Raw genomic sequence first — 22,338 nt, 5'->3', positions numbered from 1 at the left:
CATGATTTATATGACCTGTCACATTCACTACATCAGACCAATAATGTTGTCAGATCAGTGACCTTTGGCCTCCAGCGAATCTGCTGTTTCACACATTAGGGTCATGATCATTATGCTGGGGGCTAATGGTGGAGGTCATTAGCTCGCTGCAATCAGAATCATTTTAGAATTTTTCATAAGACTCTAATGTGCATAAGCTGATCCTATACAACTACTTCTGTACATAGCTTTTCTATTCATATACTGTACATACTGTCTTTACACACCATTCTGTATATATATACAGTGCATTCGGAAAGTACTCAGACCCGTTGACTTTTTCCACATTTTGTTACGTTACAGCCTTATTCTAAAAAGGATTAAATAGTTTTTTCCCCCCCTCATCAATCTACACACATCTATACACAATCTACACACAATACCCCATAAAGGGGTACATTTCTTAAAAATAAAAAAATGAAATTATTCAGATCCTTTACTCAGTACTTTTTGAAGCGCCTTTGGCAGCGATTATAGCCTCGAGTCTTCTTGGGTATTAAGCTACAAGCTTGGTCACCTCCCTGACCACGACCCTTGTCCCCCGATTGCTCAGTTTGGCCAGGCGACCAGCTCTAGGAAGAGTCTTGGTGGTTCCAAACTTCTTCCATTTAAGAATGATGGAGGCCACTGTGTTCTTGGGGACCTTCAATGCTGCAGACATTTCCCTACGGCCAATTCCTCGACCTCATGGCTTGGTTTTTGCTCTGACATGCACTGTCAACTGTGGTACCTTATTTAGACTGGTGTGTGCCTTTCCAAATCATGTCCAATCAAATTAATTTACCACAGGTGGACTCCAATCAAGTTTTAGAAACATCTCAAAGATGATCAATGGAAACAGGATCCACCAAAGCTAATTTTCGAGTCTCAAAGCAAAGGGTCTGAATAATAATGTAAATAAGGTATATTTTTTTTTTTTTATAAATTTGGGGTCATTATGGGGTATTGTGTGTAGATTGATGAGGACATTTTTTTTATTTAATCCATCTTAGAATAAGGCTGTAACGTAACAAAATGTGGAAAAAGGGAAGAGCTCTGAATACATTCTGAATGCACTGTATACAGTGATGTGAAACGTTTTTGCCCCCTTTCTAATTTTCTCTACTTATGCCTATTTTTTTGTATTGAATGTTATCAGATAACTGGTTGTGCCACCTTTAGCTGCAATGACTCCAACCAAACGCTTCCTATAGTTAGTTGTTGATCAGTTTCTCACATCCCTGTGGAGGAATTTTGGCCCACTCTTCCATGCAGCACTGCTTTAACTCAGCAACATTTGTAGATTTTCAAGCATGAACTGCTCGTTTCAAGTTCCGCCACAACATCTCAATTGGAATTAGGTCTGGACTAGGCCCTTCCAAAACTTCAGATTTGTTGCTTTTTAGCCATTTTCATGTATACTTGATTGTGTGTTTTGGATCATTATCTTGCTGCATGACCCAGCTGTGCTTTAGCTTCAGCTCACAGACAGATGGCCTGACATTCTCTTGTAGAATTCTCTGATAAAGAGCAGAATTCATGGTTCCTTCTATGAAGGAAAGTCATTCAGGTCCTGAGGCAGCAAAGCATCCCAAACCATCACACTTCTCTGCAAACCCTAGACACTGTCGTGCATGAAAAGCCCAGGAGGGCGGACATTTCAGAGATACTGGATCCGGCGCACCTGGCACCGACAATCATACCATGCTCAAAGTCCCTTAGGTCACTCGTTTTTCCCATTCTAACGTTCAATCAAACAGTAACTGAATGCCTTGATGCCTGTCTTCCTGCTTTTTATAGAAAGCCACGGCCACGTAACTCACTGTCTGTAGGTGCGATCCATTTTCTCGTTTTGCCCATTTTAACGTTCAATCAAACAGTAACTGAATGCCTTGATGCCTGTCTTCCTGTTTTTAATTGAAAGCCACGGCCACATAACTCACTAGGTGCGATCCATTTTCTTGAACGGGGTGGTATACCTAAAAAACTGTCCGTTGAGTGTATATTTATTTATATTCCGGTCTCTGGCATTGCTCGTTCTAATATTTCTTAATAATTTTTTCCTGGATTGTGTGTATTGTGTATTTTCTATTTTGTATTGTTAGCTATTACTGCACTGTTGGAGCTAGAAACACAAGCATTTCGCTGCACCTACAAAAACATCTGCAAATCTGTGTGCGTGACCAATAAACTTTGATTTAATTTGAGATGTAACGGATGTGGAGTAAATGTGAAAGGTAGAGACCGTTGACCGAACAAAGAGAACGAAGAAGGTCACTATTTGTTAACATCATTGTTTCAAAACGGGTAGAAGGACATTGACGCTGTCCTTGTACACAATGAGGAATATGATTCAAGCAGACCACCATAGTCCCTGTGCCCAAGAACACTAAGGTAACCTGCCTAAAAGACTACCGACCCATAGCACTCACATCAACACCATTATCCCAGAAACCCTAGACCCACTCCAATGTGCATACCGCACCAACAGATCCACAGATGATGCCATCTCTATTGCACTCCACACTGCCCTTTCACACCTGGACAAAAGGAACACCTACAGTTGAAGTCAGAAGTTTACATACACCTTAGCCAAATACATTTAAACTCAGTTTTTCACAATTCCTGACATTTAATCCTAGTAAAAATTCCCTGTTTTAGGTCAGTTAGGATCACCACTTTATTTTAAGAATGTGAAATGTCAGAATAATAGTAGAGAGATGATTGATTTATTTCAGCTTATATTGGGATGGTTCTTCACGGTTGGGATGGTGTTCTTCAGCTTGCAAGCTTCCCCCTTTTGCCTCAAAACATAACGATGGTCATTATGGTCAAACAGTTTAATTTTTGTTTCATCAGACCAGAGGACATTTCTCCAAAAAGATTGATCTTTGTCCCCATATGCAGTTGCAAACCGCAGTCTGGCTTTTTTATGGCAGTTTTGGAGCAGTGGCTTCTTCCTTCCTGAGCGGCCTTTCAGGTTATGTCGATATAGGATATAGATACTTTTGTACCTGTTTCCTCCAGCATCTTCTCAAGGTCCTTTGCTGTTGTTCTGGGATTGATTTGCACTTTTCGCACTTCTAAAGCCATGACATAATTTTCTGGAATTTTCCAAGCTGTTTAAAAGCAGTCAACTTAAGTGTATGTAAACTTCTGACCCACTGGAATTGTGATACAGTGAAATAATCTGTCTGTAAACAATTGTTGGAAAAATGACTTGTGTCATGCACAAAGTAGATGTCCTAACCGACTTGCCAAAACTATTGTTTGTTAAAAAGAAATTTGCGGAGTGGTTGAAAAACGAGTTTTAATGGCTCCAACCTAAGTGTATGTAAACTTCCGACTTCAACTGTACATGTACATATTACTTCAATTACCTCGACACCGGTGCCCCCGCACATTGACTCTGTACCGGTACCCTGTCGTGGCAGAATCAGATTTAGCTAAGTAACATAGATAGATAAGATGTTATTTTCATCATATGCTTGTGAGATACTTGTCATTAGAATGGTGCCCTTTGGACTATAGGGTTTACAGTGCATTTTTTACCACGACAACCCCCTGTATATAGCCCCGCTTTGTTATTTACTGCTGCTCTTTGATCATTTGTTATTCTTATCTCTTACTTTTTTCTTAAAAATGCATTGTTGGTTAAGGGCTTGTAAGTAAGCATTACACTGTAAGGTCTACACTTGTGGTATTCGGCGCATGTGACAAATAACATTTGATTTGATTTGAATAGGAAAATATTCTATAGAAAGCCATTAACGTTTACTATTTAGTATCCGGAACCTCAGTTTTTCATCAAGCAGCAACACGAGGACCCTCCCTGATCTCCATCGGGACTCAGGAGGGGAAGGAGCACAGCCAAGGAGTGGAGCCAAATTGGGACTTTTCCTCTGCAGGCTTGACGCCTACAGCATTGCCTGTTTGTCCTTCTCAATCCCACTGATCCACCACAAAATCCAGCATCATCCAGAGCAGGGCCCCTCTGGTGGCCCAGGCTAGCCTGGATTGGTGCTGCCACCCTGGGCTCTGGCAAGGTGACTGTCTGCCTTGCCTGCCACGGGGCTTGGAGGGGAAAACATAAATAGTGCTCCAGAGATCAACAGTCCTCTCTCCATCCCTCTTTTTTATTCCTCTCTCTCCCTCTCTCATATCCTCTCTCTCCCCCTCTGGCATGATGCTTTATTATCATATATTTTTATTGAACCATCATTTCATACCTGCGTCAATCAACACAGCTTTACCTCTCTGGCCACAGCCATATAAAGATGTGTAGAGGGAAGAGAGCTGAGGAGAATGGAATCAAATAACACAGAGATACTGTTAACTCATGTTCATTTAAATGTGAACGTGAGCAAAGGGATGTGAGCATAAATCAGAGCCACATGAGTCCATTAATCTCCAGCTCCCCTGTGGAATCCATCACAGAGCAGTGGAGCAAGGACCAGAAGGAAGGAAGGAAGCCATTAGTGAAACAATGCCGTTCCTAGAAAATAGAAGTTGTTTCATGGACAGCGTCTTGTGTAAATAATTGCTAAAGTGGAGAGTGCATGACCTTCACATTGCAGAATCACATCCTCTGTGTTTTGTTCTCATCAAACCTGTATTAACATTTTTATGCAGATTGGTTAATTTGGTGAAGCTTGATTGTTGCCATGATGATCAACATTCAACCTATGTAACGAAGTCTCTACCTGTATGCGCGCACACTTGTCTATGTGCATACTTCTGTGTGTGTCTCCAGTGCAGACAGACAGCGGCCTGACTCACCAGTGTGGAGCTGATCAGTGTAGTTAGAGCCCTGTGTTAGACCTCATACACACCACCATTGAGGTGCCACACATGGGGCAACAGTGACACCCTCAGGAAGAGAGAAACACCCTCCCTCCCTCCATCCTTCCCTCCTTCCTTCTTTCCCTCCCTCCCTCCATCCCTCCTTCCTTACCCCCAACACTAAGCTAAACCAGACTAAATTATTCTAATGAAAAGAAGCATGCTTTAGACATATTAGGCAAGGGCAAAATAATAAAATATTAATATATGTATATATATCAGGGTGTTTTGTTACTTCCATTTTAAATGGGCCAGGAGAACTTCCTCAGCATGTACAGTACAAATGATATGAATATTCAGTGATCCCTGGCTGGGTTTCTCTCTGTCTCAGCCTCTTTCTGTCTTTAGTCTACAACCCAGTATGGTGTTTTTAAATTATCATCTGGCATCTACTTCCAAAGATCATTCTTGAAAAGGAAATAATTCCCTCCGGAGTGATAGTGTCTCTGTCATCTAATTAAATCACACACACTATCTTGGGAATCATTAAAATGATCATGTTAATAAATAAACAGACTAAAGAAGTGTTTATTAAATCATAAAGAAGCTTGGTAATAAATGCTGCCTCTCTTGTAAGAAAGTAGAACTGACTCAGGACAAAAGCTAATGATGTAGGATTGGTCTAATGCTGAGAGCTAATAATGGGAAGGGAAGGCTGCATTTCTGATTTAATGTCTGCTCTGCATTTCAATCGTCTACTAAGTTAGTAGAAAACACACACCAACATACCAATTAACAATTCCGCACACAGAGTAAATGCCACTGCTACGTAGTCATAGGGTAACTATTTTAAGTCTTTCCAATACTTTAAGCTTTTGCTTTAGCTTGCCTGGAGTGCTAGATTAGTGGGGTTTGCGACTACTCTTTTGGTTCCATTGCGCCAGGCAGGCTCAATTAACCGCAGCTAAAAGCATTTTAAATTATTAAAATAGTATTTGAACCCAGGTCTCACAGTAATATACCAAGCTGGAAGAGTTGTGATACTAGTCCCTTCCAATTCTTCTCTGCAGTGCTCTCCTTTGTGTTCTCCTCTCTCTTCACCTGGGGGTTACCTGCCGTTGGTAAGCTGCAGCTGTGGGAGGCTGGGTGAGGCTGCCTGCGGGGGCGAGGAGGGGGGTTGCCCTCCTTATCTCCCTCCCCATCCCTGGCTTCTGGTGGGGTAGCACCAACCGAAGGGCTGTGGTCACGGCCCCCATAACACACACACACACAGTACCACAGACAACAGGAGCACCTGGAGAGGGGCGCCTGCTCCATCTGCTAAGGCATGGGAGTAGCATGAGATGTTTAACCGTACACAGTCGGATTTCAATTCAGTCAGCTAAGGGATACGAACTGAGACTAAGTTCCCAATGTAAAATTAAATACTCATCCTCTGCTTTCCTAGATTATATTTTCTATGATACTGTAAGCAATAATACATAAACACAATATGGTATGGACTTTAGTAAACATTAACAATATATTACTACAGTCAAGGATAAATACGCCTATAGAACTACCACATAGTATCAGCTTTCACAGAGAAGAGAGAAATAAATTGGAGTATCATACTGTGCTTTCAGAAAGTATTCATACTCCTTGACTTATTCCACATTTTGTTGTTATAGCCTCTAATTTAAATTTATTAAATAGATTTTTTTTCTCACCCATTTTCTCTCCCCATAATGACAAAGTGAATACATGTTGTTTTTTTGTGCAAATTTATTGAAAATGAAATACAGAAATCTCATCTACATAAGTATTCACACCTCTGGGTCAAAACTTTGTAGAAGCACCGTTGGCAGCCTTTACAGATGTGAGTCTTTCTGGTTAAGTCTAAGAGCTTTCCACACCTGGATTGTGCAACATTTGCCCATTATTCTTTTCAAAATTCTTCAAGCTCTGTCAAATCTGTCAATTTGGCCGACCAACCAGTGCTCCCGGACATTGGCTAACCGGGCTATTTGCATCGCTACTTTTATAGCCTCACTACTGTACAGTATATAGCCTGCCTTTTTACTGTTTTATTTCTTTACTTACCTATTGTTCACCTAATACCTTTTTTGCACTATTGGTTAGAGCCTGTAAGTAAGCATTTCACTGTAAGGTATACCTGTTGTATTCGGCACACATGACAAATAAACTTTGATTTTATTTTATTTGAAATTGGTTTTTGATCATTGTTGGACAACCATTTTCAGATTTTCCCATAAATTATCAAGTAGATTTAAATCAAAACTGTAACTTGACCACGCAGGAACATTCACTGGCTTCTTGATAAGCAACTCCAGTGTAGATGGCTTTGGCTTTGTGTTTGTCCTGCTGAAAGGTGAATTAATCTTCCAGTGTCTGGTGGAAAGCAGACTGAAACAGGTTTTCCTGTAAGATTTTGCCTGTGCTTAGCTCCATTCCGTTTCTCCAAAACTCCCAAGTCCTGTTATTTTCACTCTGTCAATTAGGTTAGTATTGTGGAGTAACTCTAATGTTGTTGATCCATCCTGTTTACTCCTATCACAGCCATTAAACTGTGTAACAGTTTTAAAGTCACCATTGGCCTTATGGTGAAATCCCTGAGCGGTTTCCTTCCTCTCCGGCAACTGGGTGTATTGATCCACCAGCTAAAGTGTAATGAATAACTTCACCATGCTCAAAGGGATATTCAATGCCTGCTTTTTATAATTACCCAGCTACCAATAGGTGCCCCTCTTTGGACTTGATTAAACAATAATAATATATTACTACAGTCAAGGATGCATACGCCTATAGAACTACCACAGTATCAGTTTTCACAGAGAAGAGAGTATTTTTGGTTGAACCTGTGTTTGAAATTCACTGCTCGACTGAGGGACCTTACAGATAATTGTATGCATGGGGTACAGAGATGAGGTAGTCATTCAAAAATCATGTTAAACACTATTATCACACACAGAGTGAGTCCATGCAACTTATTAAGACATTTTGTACTCCTGAACTTATTTAGGCTTGCCATAGCAAAGGGATTGAATACTTATTAACTTAAGACATTTCAGCTTTTCATTTCTAATTCATTTGTAAACATTTCAGGGAAAAAATAATTCCACTTTGACATTATGGGGTATTGTGTATAGGCCAGTGACAAAAAAAATCTACATTTAAACCATTTTAAATTCAGGATGTAACACAACAAAATGTGGAAAAAGTAAAGTGGTGTGAATACTTTCTGAAGGCAATGTAAATGCCAGCTCACCCATACAACACAAGGAACCGTGTTCCATTGAATGCTAGCTTTTCAAATGTGTCTGCTCTTTAACTTTTAACACGTAACTGTGAAAAGGTCTTGTCCTCTTTAGGCTTGTTCCAACCCTGCCACCCACCAATTAAATGTGAGGTGACAGGAACATCCATTAAATATGCATTGCGTTCAGGCTGAGTAGGCTGCACACGCGTCGTGTTGCACACATTCTTCTTAATGTTTTAAAGTAAACCAACAGTCGCACTGGAAGATGTATTTTGCTTTTCTGCAGTATGAACTCAGTATGAACTTGTCAACCCCTGTCACTCCCTTGCACGCACACACACTAACGCTCTCTCTTACACACACAAATACTTTAGATGTCAAATCACAAACGAACCACTGACACAACAACATAGCATTAGTTAGAGGGAATATTTGGCGTGTGCTTTCAGGTTATGAAGCCTGCTCAGTGCACCTCCCAGAGCTCTTTGTTCCAATGCAAAGGCACAGTGAGACAGGCTGTAGCTACAGGGAATTAATTACAGTACAGGGTGTTTACCCAGTGGGGTACGAGCATGCACACACACACGTACACACAAATTACCTCTTACACACAAACACAAATACACAGCTTTTCTGCTGTGTGATGCCTGGTGGGCCAAGCCTCTATGTTCCTGTGTGTCGTCATTCATCAGTGACCAGTCTCACAGCCCAAAACAGTGTGATTATTCCTGATCCAGAGGAGAGAATTCAGATAAGCTGTGCCATTAGCTTAGCACTATTTACAGTACATGAAGTCTGTGCTGCTGTTGTGTTCCTTTAAAATAGTCCTTTTCAAACACCGATTTGGTGTTGCTCTGTTCTAATGTTACACTTAGTAGCAGGAATGACAGGAAGGATGCTGTTTTCAGGAGTGGTTTATTAGTCGAGTTAAATGGTAAGTTGGGTTATTTGATGTGGTATGACACAAGGCTCTCCCAGACAGTGGTCCCTGCACAGAGGTCATACACCAGTGTTGGACTGTGGTAGGAGATGTTTGCTAGACAGCACAACATTGTCGTAGTCAAAGTTCTCATCCAGGTTGAAAGGCAAAACCTCTTCACTGTCACTCTGTGAAAAGTCAATGACATGAATTAAGTTGCCTATACTGTATATAGACAGACCCCTCTCACATGACGCTAGCACAGAAAGACTGTGGCTTAAATAACAACACTTATGAATGCTTAACATAACTCTCAAACAAAATATACCAACTGGAAGTTCCATTTTCCTGGTCAACTAATTGCGGAGTCAACTAAGCTGTTCCTGGGGTGGGTAAATGTAATCTTCATCTTAGTGTCTTTGTCATAGATTAGTAAATGTCCTTTCTCGTACCTGTCCCTGTGGTAGCGTGTCCTGCTGCTGTCCCCGTGTCCCCGGCCGTGTCCCCGTCCTCCTGCCTGTGGAGGTCAGGTCCAGCTGGGTCAGGTGACAGAAGGAGGGCAGGTAGGTAGGGAGTTCCTCCTCCACCTCCCCTGGTAGAACCCGAACCCCACCATCTGAGAAAAGAGGAGAGAAGACACACAGGATGAGGACTCAACAGTGTCTTCTTTCTGCTTCTAGCTATCCTTCCTCAGTAACTTGAAAAAGAAGGAGAGAACATCACACAGGATTAAGACCCCTCTTTGATGGTATGTACAGTTCACGGACTGTGGCTTGAATAGGATTCACAGAGTGAGACTGAACTGACCATTAAGTTTTCACTCAGAGAAGCCAGCCTTTTCATGTGGCACTCCTTGAAAAGTTAGATAATTTTAGTTAATTGGGATTCAATAGCTCCTGAAGATCTAAGCCAATGAATTATTTCCAGAAGATCAGAGTAAGTACATCATTATGCAAATGATTATCGCATTGGCTTTGTTCTGTGCCATCATCAAACACAATTCAGAAGTGTGACAATCAAATTACAGAAAATGAGAAGTGACTCTTTGTTCAATTAAAATCAGACTCCAGTAGGTTAGAAAGGGCTGCTCATCACCACAATTGAATTGTATCACTAGGAAATCGTGTATAGAAATGATAATTTTACGAGTAATGATTTTACCTCATCAAGTTCTCACCAGTGGGCACTACACACTGTAACCTAATACAACTCCTGCAAACCCCAGCCACGAGCTGTCCAGTGACGCAAGCCTACCAGACGAACTAAATACCTTCTATGCTCGCTTCGAGGCTAGCAACACTGAACCATGCATGAGAGCACCAGCTGTTTCGGACGACTGTGTGATCACACACAAAATGCACAAAACGCCAAGGTAACTTGTCTAAATTACTATCGCCTCGTAGCATTCGCATCTGTAACCATGAAATGCTTTGAAAGGCTGGTGATGGCTCATATCAACACCATCATCCCAGACAACATGGACCCACTCCAATTCGTATACCGCCCCAAAAGATGACGCAATCTCTATTGCATTCCACACTGTCCCATCTGGACAAAAGGAATACCTATGTAAGAAAGCTGTTCATTGACTACAGCTCAGCATTCAACACCATAGTGCCCTCCAATCTCATCACTAAGCTAAGGACCCTGAGATTAAACACCTTCCTCTGCAACTGGAACCTGGACTTCCTGATGCGCTCCCCCCAAGTGGTGAGGGTAGGCAACAACACATCCGCCACACTGACACTCAACATGGGGGCCCCTCAGGGGTACCTGCTTAGTCCCCTCCTGTTCACCCACGACTGCGTGGCCGCGCACAACTCCAGCACCCTCATTTTGTTTGCCCACGACAAGGTGGTGGTGTTAGGCCTGATCACGGACAACAATGAAACAGCCTACAGAGACCTGGCAGTGTGGTGCCAGGACAACAACCTCTCCCTCAACGTCAGCAAAACAGAGCTGATCTGGATTACTGGAAACTGAGGGCCGAGCACTCCCCCATCCACATCGACAGGGCTGTGGTGGAGCAGGTCGAGAGCGTTAAGTTCATCGGTGTTCATATCACTAGGGAATTATCATGGTCCACACACACCAACACAGTCATAAAGACTGCACGACAACACCTCTTCCCCCTCAGAAGGCTGAACAGATTTGGCATGGGTCCTCAGATCCTCAAAAGGTTCAACAGCTGCACCATCGAGAGCATCTTGACTGGCTGCATCACCGCTTGCTATGGCAACTGCTTGACATATGACTGCAAGGTGCTACAGAGGGTAGTGCGTATGGCCCAGTACATCACTGAGGCCAAGCTCCCTGCCATCTAGGACCTCTATACCAGGCGGTATAAGTGAAAGGCCCTAAAAATTGTCAAAGACTCCAGCCACCCAAGTCATAGACTGTTCTCTCTGCTACCGCACGGCACCGATGCACCAAGTCTGGATACAGTCCCAAAATGGTTTGCATGTCAGCAGTCAAGTTGTTCAAGATATTTGACATTCAAGAACCAAAGTGTCACTTGACACATCATGATGATGTGTTTTGCACCATATAATACATTTTTTGAGCAAGAGACAAACCATTTTGGGACTGTATCAACACTGGACTAACGAAAAGAATAGTCGTTTTTGAGTGGAGTTTTCCTTTAATTTAGCAACTACATGCTTCACTCCATTTCAAAAGATTTTCACTCAACTGAACACGCCTCAGGAGTATCTGTCTTTCTGCTCCTCCTGTCAGACACATCCAACTAGTGTCGCACAGTATATCAAAAATAAGGCACTTTTCGGATTACTAGAACATGAAAAACGGTTCGGTACTTCTGTGAAATGTGTCTCACGGATCACGCCTGTCTATCTGCACAGCCGACCCCTTATTATAGCACGCACTGTGCCTGCTCCACTTACTCATAACACACTTGAAAAATGCAACACGGCATGTAGAAATGTTAAAACTGTTGATTACTGTTCACAAAACAATGTCCATAAAGGCTAGAACACTTTACAATGGAAGATAGCTTCCAGCTCTGTAAGCTACCGGTAGCTTTCCTTGCTAGATGACAGCTAAAGATGACATCCATTCACTACCCTAGTACTTTGTTTGTGATAATATGCAAACCAGAAGGCAACATGCTGATTTCAAAGCTGATTGCCACCAAAAACGTTTTCATTCACTTACTCCCATCTACCCCAAAGATGATCTATAGTGTTGAGGAGGAGGAGCCCTGTGGACCCATTTTGTCATTCATTGTTGGCATTGGTGCTCTGTAGAGTTGCTATTTTCTCAAGTCAATTAAATCGTGACATTCCTGGATTACTCATTATACTAATAAAGTCCAATTAAATCAACAAACAGTATAAAAAAGGTTAAGGGTACAAAACTGTGTACATACTGTATCTGGCTGTGTTGGCAAAATCACTAAATATACCATCGAGCCAAACGCTGCCCATTGACAGTTCCAAGACCAGTCAGAAATGACCAGCTAACCCTACCTCAATGACACCAGTGAATTTCAAAACTGAACTTGGATCTGCATTAAGTAGCAATGATATCCTTTGCCACCATTGTCTTACGACACAACAGATAGCTTGAATCAGTCATGACTATTCAACAAAAAAATAAAATATTTTATTTCCATTGAATTTCTTAGTTACATGATTGTATAACTAGCAACAACGTTTTGATGTTGAGTGTGCAGTATTTAGGAAGTTTAGCAATGAGGATGAAAACTAGCATAGTTCAGCTAGCCAGCTAGTTTAGCCAGGGAAAACAAGAGTGGGACAGGATATAGCTGGGCGCACATGCACACTAGGCTAATTCAGGGCACAGACTTGAGTTTTTATGCCATGATATCAGGAGCTGGCGGTGAAAAGTTCAATTATAAACTGGGTGGTTCGAGCCCTGAATGCTGATTGGCCGACAGCCGTGGTATTTCAGAGCATATACCACAGGTATTTACTGATCTAATTAAGTTGGTAAACAGTTTAGAATAGCAATAAGTCACCTCAGGGGTTTGTGATATATAGCCAATATACAGGGCTGTGTCCAGGCACTCTGTGTTGCGTCATACATAAAATAGCCCTTAGCTGTGGTATATTGGCCATATACCACACCCCCTCGGGCCCTATTGCTTAATTATACTATTCAGAGACTGAAACAAATCCATCAGATGACAAATATTTAATGAGAGCGATTCGATATATAATCCCAAAATCAGCAGTAACTGTCAATAGTAAAATAAAGCTTAAAACGATGTTTGAGTGAACCTGAATCCAGAAAATGAACTCTATTGTCTCAGCGAACTGACTGTGCTCTGACATGCCGCACCCCTCTTGCCTCATGAATGACGTCATTACTGTTTAAAGACACAGCGCACATTTTTATAAAATAAGCTACTTCTATGCAAATGTTGTTGGTCAGTACAATAAAATAAGTCCTAAATGAAAGGGATACAGATTGTTTGTCATCTGTAGCCTCATGAAATAAGCCAAAACAAGCTCAATAACTCAATGCATGCACACACTCCTATTGAATATGGATTCACCTGTATTGTGGATAGGCCTAGGCTACCCAGTATATCAACAGATTTACCATTCAAATAAATGATTACCATTACGTTGTTATGTAGTTAGATTGGTAAAAACAAAGTCAAATTGGTTGTAAAGTTGATTCATTAATGCATGCACGGCTGTCTCTGAAAAATTTTGACATAAAACAATTCAAATGTAATGAACACATAAAATGCCCAACAATTGAACAGAGCAGTAGCTGAGTTTATCTGTCTGGATCAAGTGCCATTCTGTGTTTTTGGCTAATATGCCTTCTTTTTGCCGTGGTATCGTTCTGGTATAATTTTAGTATTGAGAATCGTGATGGTATAGAGCAGGGGTGTCAAACCCATTCCACGGAGGGCCGAGTGTCTGCAGGTTAAGACCTAGACAACCAGGTGAGGGGAGTTCCTTACTAATTTGTGACCTTAATTCATCCATCAAGTACAAGGGTGGTGCGAAAACCCGCAGACACTCAGCTCACAACCAAAATTCTGGTATCGTGACAACACTAATCCAAACAGGACACTAAGCCTGCTGTAACTCTGCACTGAAACGAATCTCTATCAAAATGCAAAGCCACACTATGAACCCATATTTCCTCTGACAGTTTCTCCAGAATACAGATCCTGCAGCACGCAGCAGGAGGACTCAACAACAGCATGAGAAAAAGGGTCACAGACAACAGGTGAGGGATGGTTGGCTGGCTGGCTGGCAGGCAGGCATATGAAAGACATCAATGGGGCGGAGGAGATTTAATCTGAATTAAAAAGGCCTTGGTCGGCTGTAATCATCTCTGCCAGCCAGCTAATATAACCCACATCCAGAGAACACAGAGATGAGAGAGAGAGAGGAGCCTCAAATAGCAGGACCCAAAACACGCTCCTGATAATAGGACCCTGACCAAAACATCAGGGCGATGGAGAGCGATCAAACTGAAAAGGATAGGCCTAGACAACTGTCAAAGAGAGGGTAGGTATACAATTATGTGTCTCCATGCGTTCATAAAAGGGAATTTAAATCAATTAGAGAGGAGCAGACACCATTAAATATTGACACTTCTCCTTGGCTTGGCTTGGCAGCCACAGGGCCGGTGTTGATCCTAATTAAACAGCTAATTACTCTCACTGTGAAAGTCACACTGGGATGGGAGGATGGAGCAGGGGAGGGGAGGTGGAAGGAGACGAGAGGCGAGGATAAGGAGGAAGCAAGACAAAGTATGAGTTGGTGAAGGGACCCCACCTTTTGTATTATGTGCAGATGAGAAAGTCACATATTGAGCACGGTTACATGCACACAATAATACGAGTCAGATTAATATACATTTGTTTCAAACATTTAGATGCTTTGCAAGAAGAACAATTTCCCTAATAATCCTGTTTACATGGGCACATCTGAAATCAGGCTACCCGATGGGATTTTTGATGCAGAAAATCGGCAATCAAAATAAACGTTCTACCACAGTGACCATGTTATATTTGCGAAGCCTATTTGATTCTGAGTTCGGACATATAAAGTTTGTATATGAAAACTATTTCTAAGATGCATACTTTTAGTTTTTGCGAACCCTCTTCACTCACGCATAAGAGGAAGGCTTGTACTACCAGTGCTGCCACATGCGCAGATCAAATACACCTCTGGAACACCGATTACATGTCCTAATAATTAAAAAGATTTCTCAGAAAACCAGGTGTTTTAATCGGTGTATGCTTACTTTGATTTTGACCTTACACCGAGTAAGATATGCAGAGTAAGGTTTAATATCGAATTATTAGTGTGCATGTAAACTACATATAGGTAAACAAGTACTCTCTAAGGATGTTTTACCTAAAGACAAAAATCACCTGGAGAACACAGCTACAGTGGTTTGTTATGTCTTGGAGACACCTTTAGTCAGTGTCAGAATGGGTAATCAAAAATAAACGGGTCTTAAATGTGACCCGTTTCAGGAAACTAGGCGTATGTCACAAGTCACGACTTCACAGGAGAGCCTTTTGAATGGTTTTTTATCAAAATGCATTTTTTGGCAGAAATGCCTTCTGGAGCATGTGAACTTTCATGTGCCTAAATAACAAACTTGCATGCCATCTGTAAATATGAATACAATTATTAAATTACGAGCCTTGTTGGTTAAGCCACAGAAAAAGTGAGCAACCTTCCCAGTAACCATTTGGCTGAGATAATGAGTGGGCTGGACATGCCGAGAGAGGGGTTCGGATTGGTCTGCCATATAGAGGGCTTCTGTCTATTTCAGCTGGTCAGTCTGTGTTGGTAATCTTGTCTAACGCAGCTTTTTTTTTTATGTATCGTGTAGTGGAGCGAGTTTTGAAATCAGTAGTATTAGAATATGATAGCTAAGGAGATGAAGAAAAAACCTGTCTCCGGATTACATCTTCAAACTAAGGGCAACCGTGGCATGGCATCCGTGACAGGGAGACTCGTCCATGATGTATACGGCGGGTAAGATAGACTAGCTAGCTACATTTTCAGATATTACACGTTTGACAGAAAGTGGTTTCATTTCAAGCTAAAATGTACTGTTAGCTAGCTAGCTAACGTACGTGTATGACATTATTATTCGTATCCCAGAACCGTTTGCTTTGCTAGTTAGAGCCTAATGTTAGCTAGCTAACATTAAACCTGGTTAGTTAGCTCCCAGCAGATTCATGCAGGGTAGTAACAACATGATTTGGCACTATGTTCATTGTTGTTTAACTAGCTAACGTTAGCTGGCTGGCTTGTTAGCCAACGTTACGTGATGTGTGGGATCTTACATATTGTTTACCTAGAGCTAGGTTCATTGTTTACATAGCTAGCGAGCTACATGTTTCACGCTAAAGTGTACAACACCGTTGAATATGGCCGGTGTCAGTAAAAGTCGGCAAAAAAGCGTAATGAAATTGTTGCCAGCGTTTTTGACACAAAGATCAACTGTACTGGTTGTTCATGCTCTGATCTTGTCCTATCTTGATTGCTGTGCGATAATATCGTCAGGTGCTTGCAAAGAAAGACCTAGCAAAACTGCAGCTGGCTCAAAACAAAGCAGCATGCCTTGCCCTTAACTGCTTGCCCTTAACAGCACGCACAGAACTAACATCAACAGCATGCATGATAGCTGTTGATAGGTGAAATAAAATGTTAAATTATATATTTTTTTTAAAATACCCCACCAGACACGCCACTATGGGTTTCATCACGGTACCCAAACCAAAAACAAATGTAATGCTTCGCTCAGTTATGTGTATGTCACGTTCTGACCATAGTTCTTTTGTTTTCTTTGTTTTAGTGTTGGTCAGGACGTGAGCTGAGTGGGCATTCTATGTTGTGTGTCTAGTTTTCCTGTTTCTGTGTTTGGCCTAATATGGTTCCCAATCAGAGGCAGGTGTTAGTCGTTTGTCTCTGATTGGGAGCCATATTTAGGTAGTCTGTTTTGTGTTGGATTTTGTGGGTGGTTGTCTTCTGTCTTTGTGTTCTATGCACCAGATAGGACTGTTTTGTATTTTGTAGTGTTCACGTTTTTTGTTATTATTAAAGATGATGAACACTAACCACGCTGCGCTTTGGTCCTCTCCTTCGTCCACCACAGAAGAAAGCCGTTACAGTGTAGAGCCATATCACTGTGGAATGCTCTGCCACCAGATGCAAAAAGCAAGTTTAGCTAGAAAACATATTGTATCACAGCGCTTCTCCTCTGTCTAAACATCTAATTTAACTGTAATTATTATATAACAGTGTGTGTATATCTGAATAGTGAGTAAATAGTATTTTTGTTGTCTGCTGGTGTCTTTCCAATATACACTCGGCTGACAGTTTTAGGTACACCACCCCTTTCACAAAAATATTTAACTCCTACAGACATTGAGTCAAGTGGCCAGGATTGGGAGTCCCATAGAGTGGCGCACAATTGGCCCAGCGTCGTCCGGGTTTGACCGGGGTAGGCCGTCATTGTAAATAAGAATTCATTCTTAACTGACTTGCCTAGTTAAGAATAAAAGTTAAATAAAAATAAATACATAAATGGCGTGGGGATTGTTTTCCTGGCACACGTTAGGTCCCTTGATACCAATTGAGCAACGTTTGAACGCCATACCTTGTAGAATCCACACCCCGAATAATTCAGGTTATTCTGGAGGAAAATTTAATTGAGCAAGTTGGAAATTGAGCAAATTGAGATTACTAAACTGCTTGGAGTAACCCTATATTGTAAACTGTCATGGTCAAAACATATTGATGCAGTAGTAGCTAAGATGGGGAGAAGTCTGTCTATAATAAAGCGATGCTCTGCCTTCTTAACAACACTATCAACAAGGCAGGTCCTACAGGCCCTAGTTTTGTGGCACCTGACCACACGACTGAACAGTAGTCAAGGTGCGACAAAACTAGGGCCTGTAGGACCTGCCTTGTTGATAGTGTTAAGAAGGCAGAGCATCGCTTTGGCCCTAGTTTTGTCGCACCTTGACTACTGTTCAGTCGAGTGGTCAGGTGCCACAAAAAAAGGACTTAGGAAAATTGCAATTGGCTCAGAACAAGGCAGCACGGCTGGCCGTACACAGAGAGCTAATATTAATAATATGCATGTCAATCTCTCCTGGTTGAAAGTGGAGGAGAGATTGACTTCATCACTACTTTTATTTATGAGAGGTATTGACATGTTGAATGCACCAAGCTGTCTGTCTGAACTACTGGCACACAGCTCAGACACCCATGTATACCTCACAAGACATGCCACAAGAGGTCTCTTCACAGAACCCAAGTCCAGAACAGACTATGGGAGGCACACAGTACTACATGGAGCCATAACTACATGTAACTCTATTCCACATCAAGCAACTGACGCAAGCAGTAAAATTACATTTAAAAAAACAGATTAAAAAAACACCTTATGGAACAGTGAAGCAACACAAACATTGGCACAGACACATGCATACACACACGATAACATACGTACTATACATACACATGGATTTAGTACTGTAGATATGCGGTAGTGGTGGAGTAGGGGCCTGAGGGCACACAATGTGTTGTGAAATCTGTGAATGTATTGTAATGTTTTTAAAATTGTACAAACTGCCTTAATTTTGCTGGACCCCAGGAAGAGTAGCTGCTATGGGGATCCATAATAAATACAAATACAAAAAAAAGGGGGTACGACTCAGTACTAGATGGGTGTACCCAATAAACGGAATGTATAACTTATTTTATGTAATATCTTACGTTACTCTTGTATATAACTGTTCTGTACTTTGTCATGTATTGTATGTTTTATGTGGACCACAGGAAGAGTAGCTTCTGCATGTGCAATAGCTAATGGGGATCCTAATACACTAAACAAAACCTTACATATACTGTTCTCAGACGCAACTAAAACCCATCACAGCAGCCATCACCCCTGACAGTCAGATTCATTCAGATGCTGCGCGGTCATCGATCCTGTCGTAAAGGCAATTACGATGTACTCAGTGTCAGAAAGACGCAGCAGAAACGCCTTCCCTAACACTCCCCTCCTCCTCTCCACCTGCTTTTATGCCCAGCACATTGATAACTATACTGCACATGCTAATCAAGGTGGGAGTTCACTGTCAGACGTTTGTGGGCATCAGCACCTTGGACTAGCAGCCAGGGTGACAATGACACCCACCCAGTGATTTTAACCATGTTTGGCACAAAACACTGATACTTACTTAGTCAACCCTCTCCTCATTACCAATCCCCTTTCCCCATCAAGTTAGGAAGGACACACACCAGGCCTGGCTGCAACCCCATTGTAAACACCCTCACAAATCAAATCAAAGTTTATTTGTCACGTGCGCCGAATACAACAGGTGTACCTTACAGTGAAATGCTTACTTACAGGCTCTAACCAATAGTGCAAAACAGGTATTAGGTGAACAATAGGTAAGTAAAGAAATAAAACAACAGTAAAAAGACAGGCTATAAAAGTAGCGAGGCTACATACAGACACTGGTTAGTCAGGCTGATTGAGGCAGTATGTACATGTAGATATGGATAAAGTGACTATGCATATATGATGAACAGAGAGTAGCAGTACCGTAAAAGAGGGGTTGGGGGGGGGTGTTGCAAATAGTCCGGGTAGCCATTTGATTACCTGTTCAGGAGTCTTATGGCTTGGGGGTAAAAACTGTTGAGAAGCCTTTTTGTCCTAGACTTGGCACTCCGGTACCGCTTGCCATGCGGTAGTAGAGAGAACAGTCTATGACTGGGGTGGCTGGGGTCTTTAACAATTTTTAGGGCCTTCCTCTGACACCACCTGGTGTAGAGGTCCTGGATGGCAGGAAGCTTAGCCCCAGTGATGTGCTGGGCCGTACACGCTACCCTCTGTAGTGCCTTGCGGTCAGAGGCCGAGCAATTGCCGTACCAGGCAGTGATGCAGCCAGTCAGGATGCTCTCGATGTTGCAGCTGTAGAACCTTTTGAGGATCTCAGGACCCATGCCAAACCTTTTTAGTTTCCTAAGGGGGAATAGGCGTCGTGCCCTCTTCACAACTGTCTTGGTGTGTTTGGACCATTCTAGTTTGTTGGTGATGTGGACACCAAGGAACTTGAAGCTCTCAACCTGCTCCACTACTACTGCCCCGTCAATGAGAATGGGGGCGTGCTCGGTTCTCCTTTTCCTGTAGTCCACAATCATCTCCTTAGTCTTGGTTACGTTTGAGGGATAGGTTGTTATTCTGGCACCACCCGGCCAGGTCTCTGACCTCCTCCCTATAGGCTGTCTCGTCGTTGTCGGTGATCAGGCCTACCACTGTTGTGTCGTCTGCAAACTTAATGATGGTGTTGGAGTCATGCATGGCCATGCAGTCGTAGGTGAACAGGGAGTACAGGAGGGGACTGAGCATGCACCCCTGGGGAGCTCCAGTGTTGAGGATCAGCGTGGCAGATGTGTTGCTACCTACCCTCACCACCTGGGGGGCGGCCCGTCAGGAAGTCCAGGATCCAGATGCAGAGGGAGGTGTTTAGTCCCAGGATCCTTAGCTTAGTGATGAGCTTTGAGGGTACTATGGTGTTGAACGCGGAGCTGTAGAAATGAATAGCATTCCCACACAAGTGTTATTTTTGTCCAGGTGGAAAAGGGCAGTGTGGAGTGCAATAGAGATTGCATCATCTGTGGATCTGTTTGGGCGGTATGCAAATTGGAGTGGGTCTAGGGTTTCTGGGAAAATGGTGTTGATGTGAGCCATGACCAACCTTTCAAAGCACTTCACGGCTACGGACGTGAGTACTACGGGTCTGTAGTCATTTAGGCAGGTTGCCTTTGTGTTTCTTGGGCACAGGGACTATGGTAGTCTGCTTGAAACATTTTGGTATTACAGACTCAATTAGGGACATGTTGAAAATGTCAGTGAAGACACCTGCCAGTTGGTCAGCACATGCCCGGAGCACATGTCCAGGTAATCCATCTGGCCCCGCAGCCTTGTGTATGTTGACCTGTTTAAAGGTCTTACTCACGTCGGCTACGGAGAGCGTGATCACAGTCGTCCGGAACAGCTGATGCTCTCATGGATGCCTCAGTGTTGCTTGCCTCGAAGCGAGCATAGAAGTGATTTAGCTCGTCTGGTAGGCTCGTGTCACTGGGCAGCTCACACACACACACACACACACACACACACACACACACACACACACACACACACACACACACACACACACACACACACACACACACACACACAACATGTTGTGGAGGTGTCTGGTTGTTACTGTTGGGCTCAGCATCAGGGTTGGCGTTAGGGCCCTGTACCTCTGTATCTAAAGCAGTTGTATGGAGATGTAGTTTGCACGCGGTCTATGTATCCCTCGTTGCTAAATGAGGACAGAGAGAGCAATACACCACAGAGCAGAGAGCCATTGCCCTTAACACTAATTACAGGGCCGGGGCATGTATTGAAAATGCGTAATAGATGGTAATGTATTTAAAATGAATGGCCTTGACTAGCCTTATTACAGAAATAATATGCACATGACATTAACTAAATCCTATTACAAGGTGAACTCTTAAATGTCTTCTAAGGCTTACTGGCAAACTTCTTCATGTTTCCTTCTTTACATGGATTATTAAGAATATATTCTACTTTTCACTGGAGATTTTCCTTTCTTTGAGGAAATAATGTAAGAACTCTGGAGCGCTGTAATTTACTGTCAAAGAAGCTTCGATTAATGGACCCATTCTCCGTGAAATAGCATTGTGGACTCAAAGGCTCATATCAATACTGCATGGCAAGGCGCTAACTTTCTAATTCTACCGTAATCAGTAAAGATTAGGATAAATTAATGTTAATGATGATCATGCACACTCTTAAATGACTTTAGAAGAAACAAGAATGCCATTATACAGTGCCAAGAAAGTTATTTTCCACCTTGTACAATGCACTAATCTAAAATCAGTTCTGGAAACCGGAGAGTTGTGAGTGAGAGAACAAGATGCTGTACCTGGGTCAGCAGTTACATCTCCTTCCTCCTCACTGAAGTCCCCAACATCCAGGTAGTTATCCAGCTATACACAGAGAACAATGGAGAGTTACTCTTCAATCAACAATTCTCAAATCAGAAAGCAAGAAAAAGTGATTATTACTTTATGTTGTGTATATTACTGTAGTAAACAATTTAGAAATCTGTATTTTGATCGGTAGTAGAGACAAAGTATATAGCAGTTTATAATATGTGATCATCATGAGTCAATGTGTGTGACCCTGACTTATGTCAGTGACAAAAAAATAAAATAATACTAAACAAATTGCAAGCAGTTTTTCTAAAAATATGCACTAACATAAATATTCCCATATTTAAAATACAGTATGG

At 42.2% G+C, this 22,338-nt stretch overlaps 1 protein-coding gene across 2 annotated transcripts in view; it reads right to left on the bottom strand.

Moving 5' to 3' along the window:
* Nucleotides 1–22,338, bottom strand: part of iftap (intraflagellar transport associated protein) — a 61,520-nt gene that overhangs the window by 35,915 nt on the left and 3,267 nt on the right. Inside the window, exons 3-5 of one of the 2 annotated variants that reach the window (XM_071416557.1) lie at nt 21,970–22,033; nt 9,431–9,594; nt 8,959–9,166 (exon numbers count right to left, since the gene is read on the bottom strand). In XM_071416557.1, the coding sequence (XP_071272658.1) occupies nt 9,059–9,166; nt 9,431–9,594; nt 21,970–22,033 (336 nt within the window). In that variant the 3' untranslated portion in view covers nt 8,959–9,058. Of the gene's footprint in view, nt 1–8,958; nt 9,167–9,430; nt 9,595–21,969; nt 22,034–22,338 lie in introns of those variants that run through there. The other variant, XM_071416558.1, reaches the window with a different exon arrangement.

Source organism: Salvelinus alpinus, chromosome 9 (genome assembly GCF_045679555.1).
Source record: "Salvelinus alpinus chromosome 9, SLU_Salpinus.1, whole genome shotgun sequence".
NCBI classification, from domain to species: Eukaryota; Metazoa; Chordata; class Actinopteri; order Salmoniformes; family Salmonidae; genus Salvelinus; species Salvelinus alpinus.
Note: the sequence above shows the minus strand (reverse complement) of the source record. Positions and strands in the feature narration are given on the sequence as shown.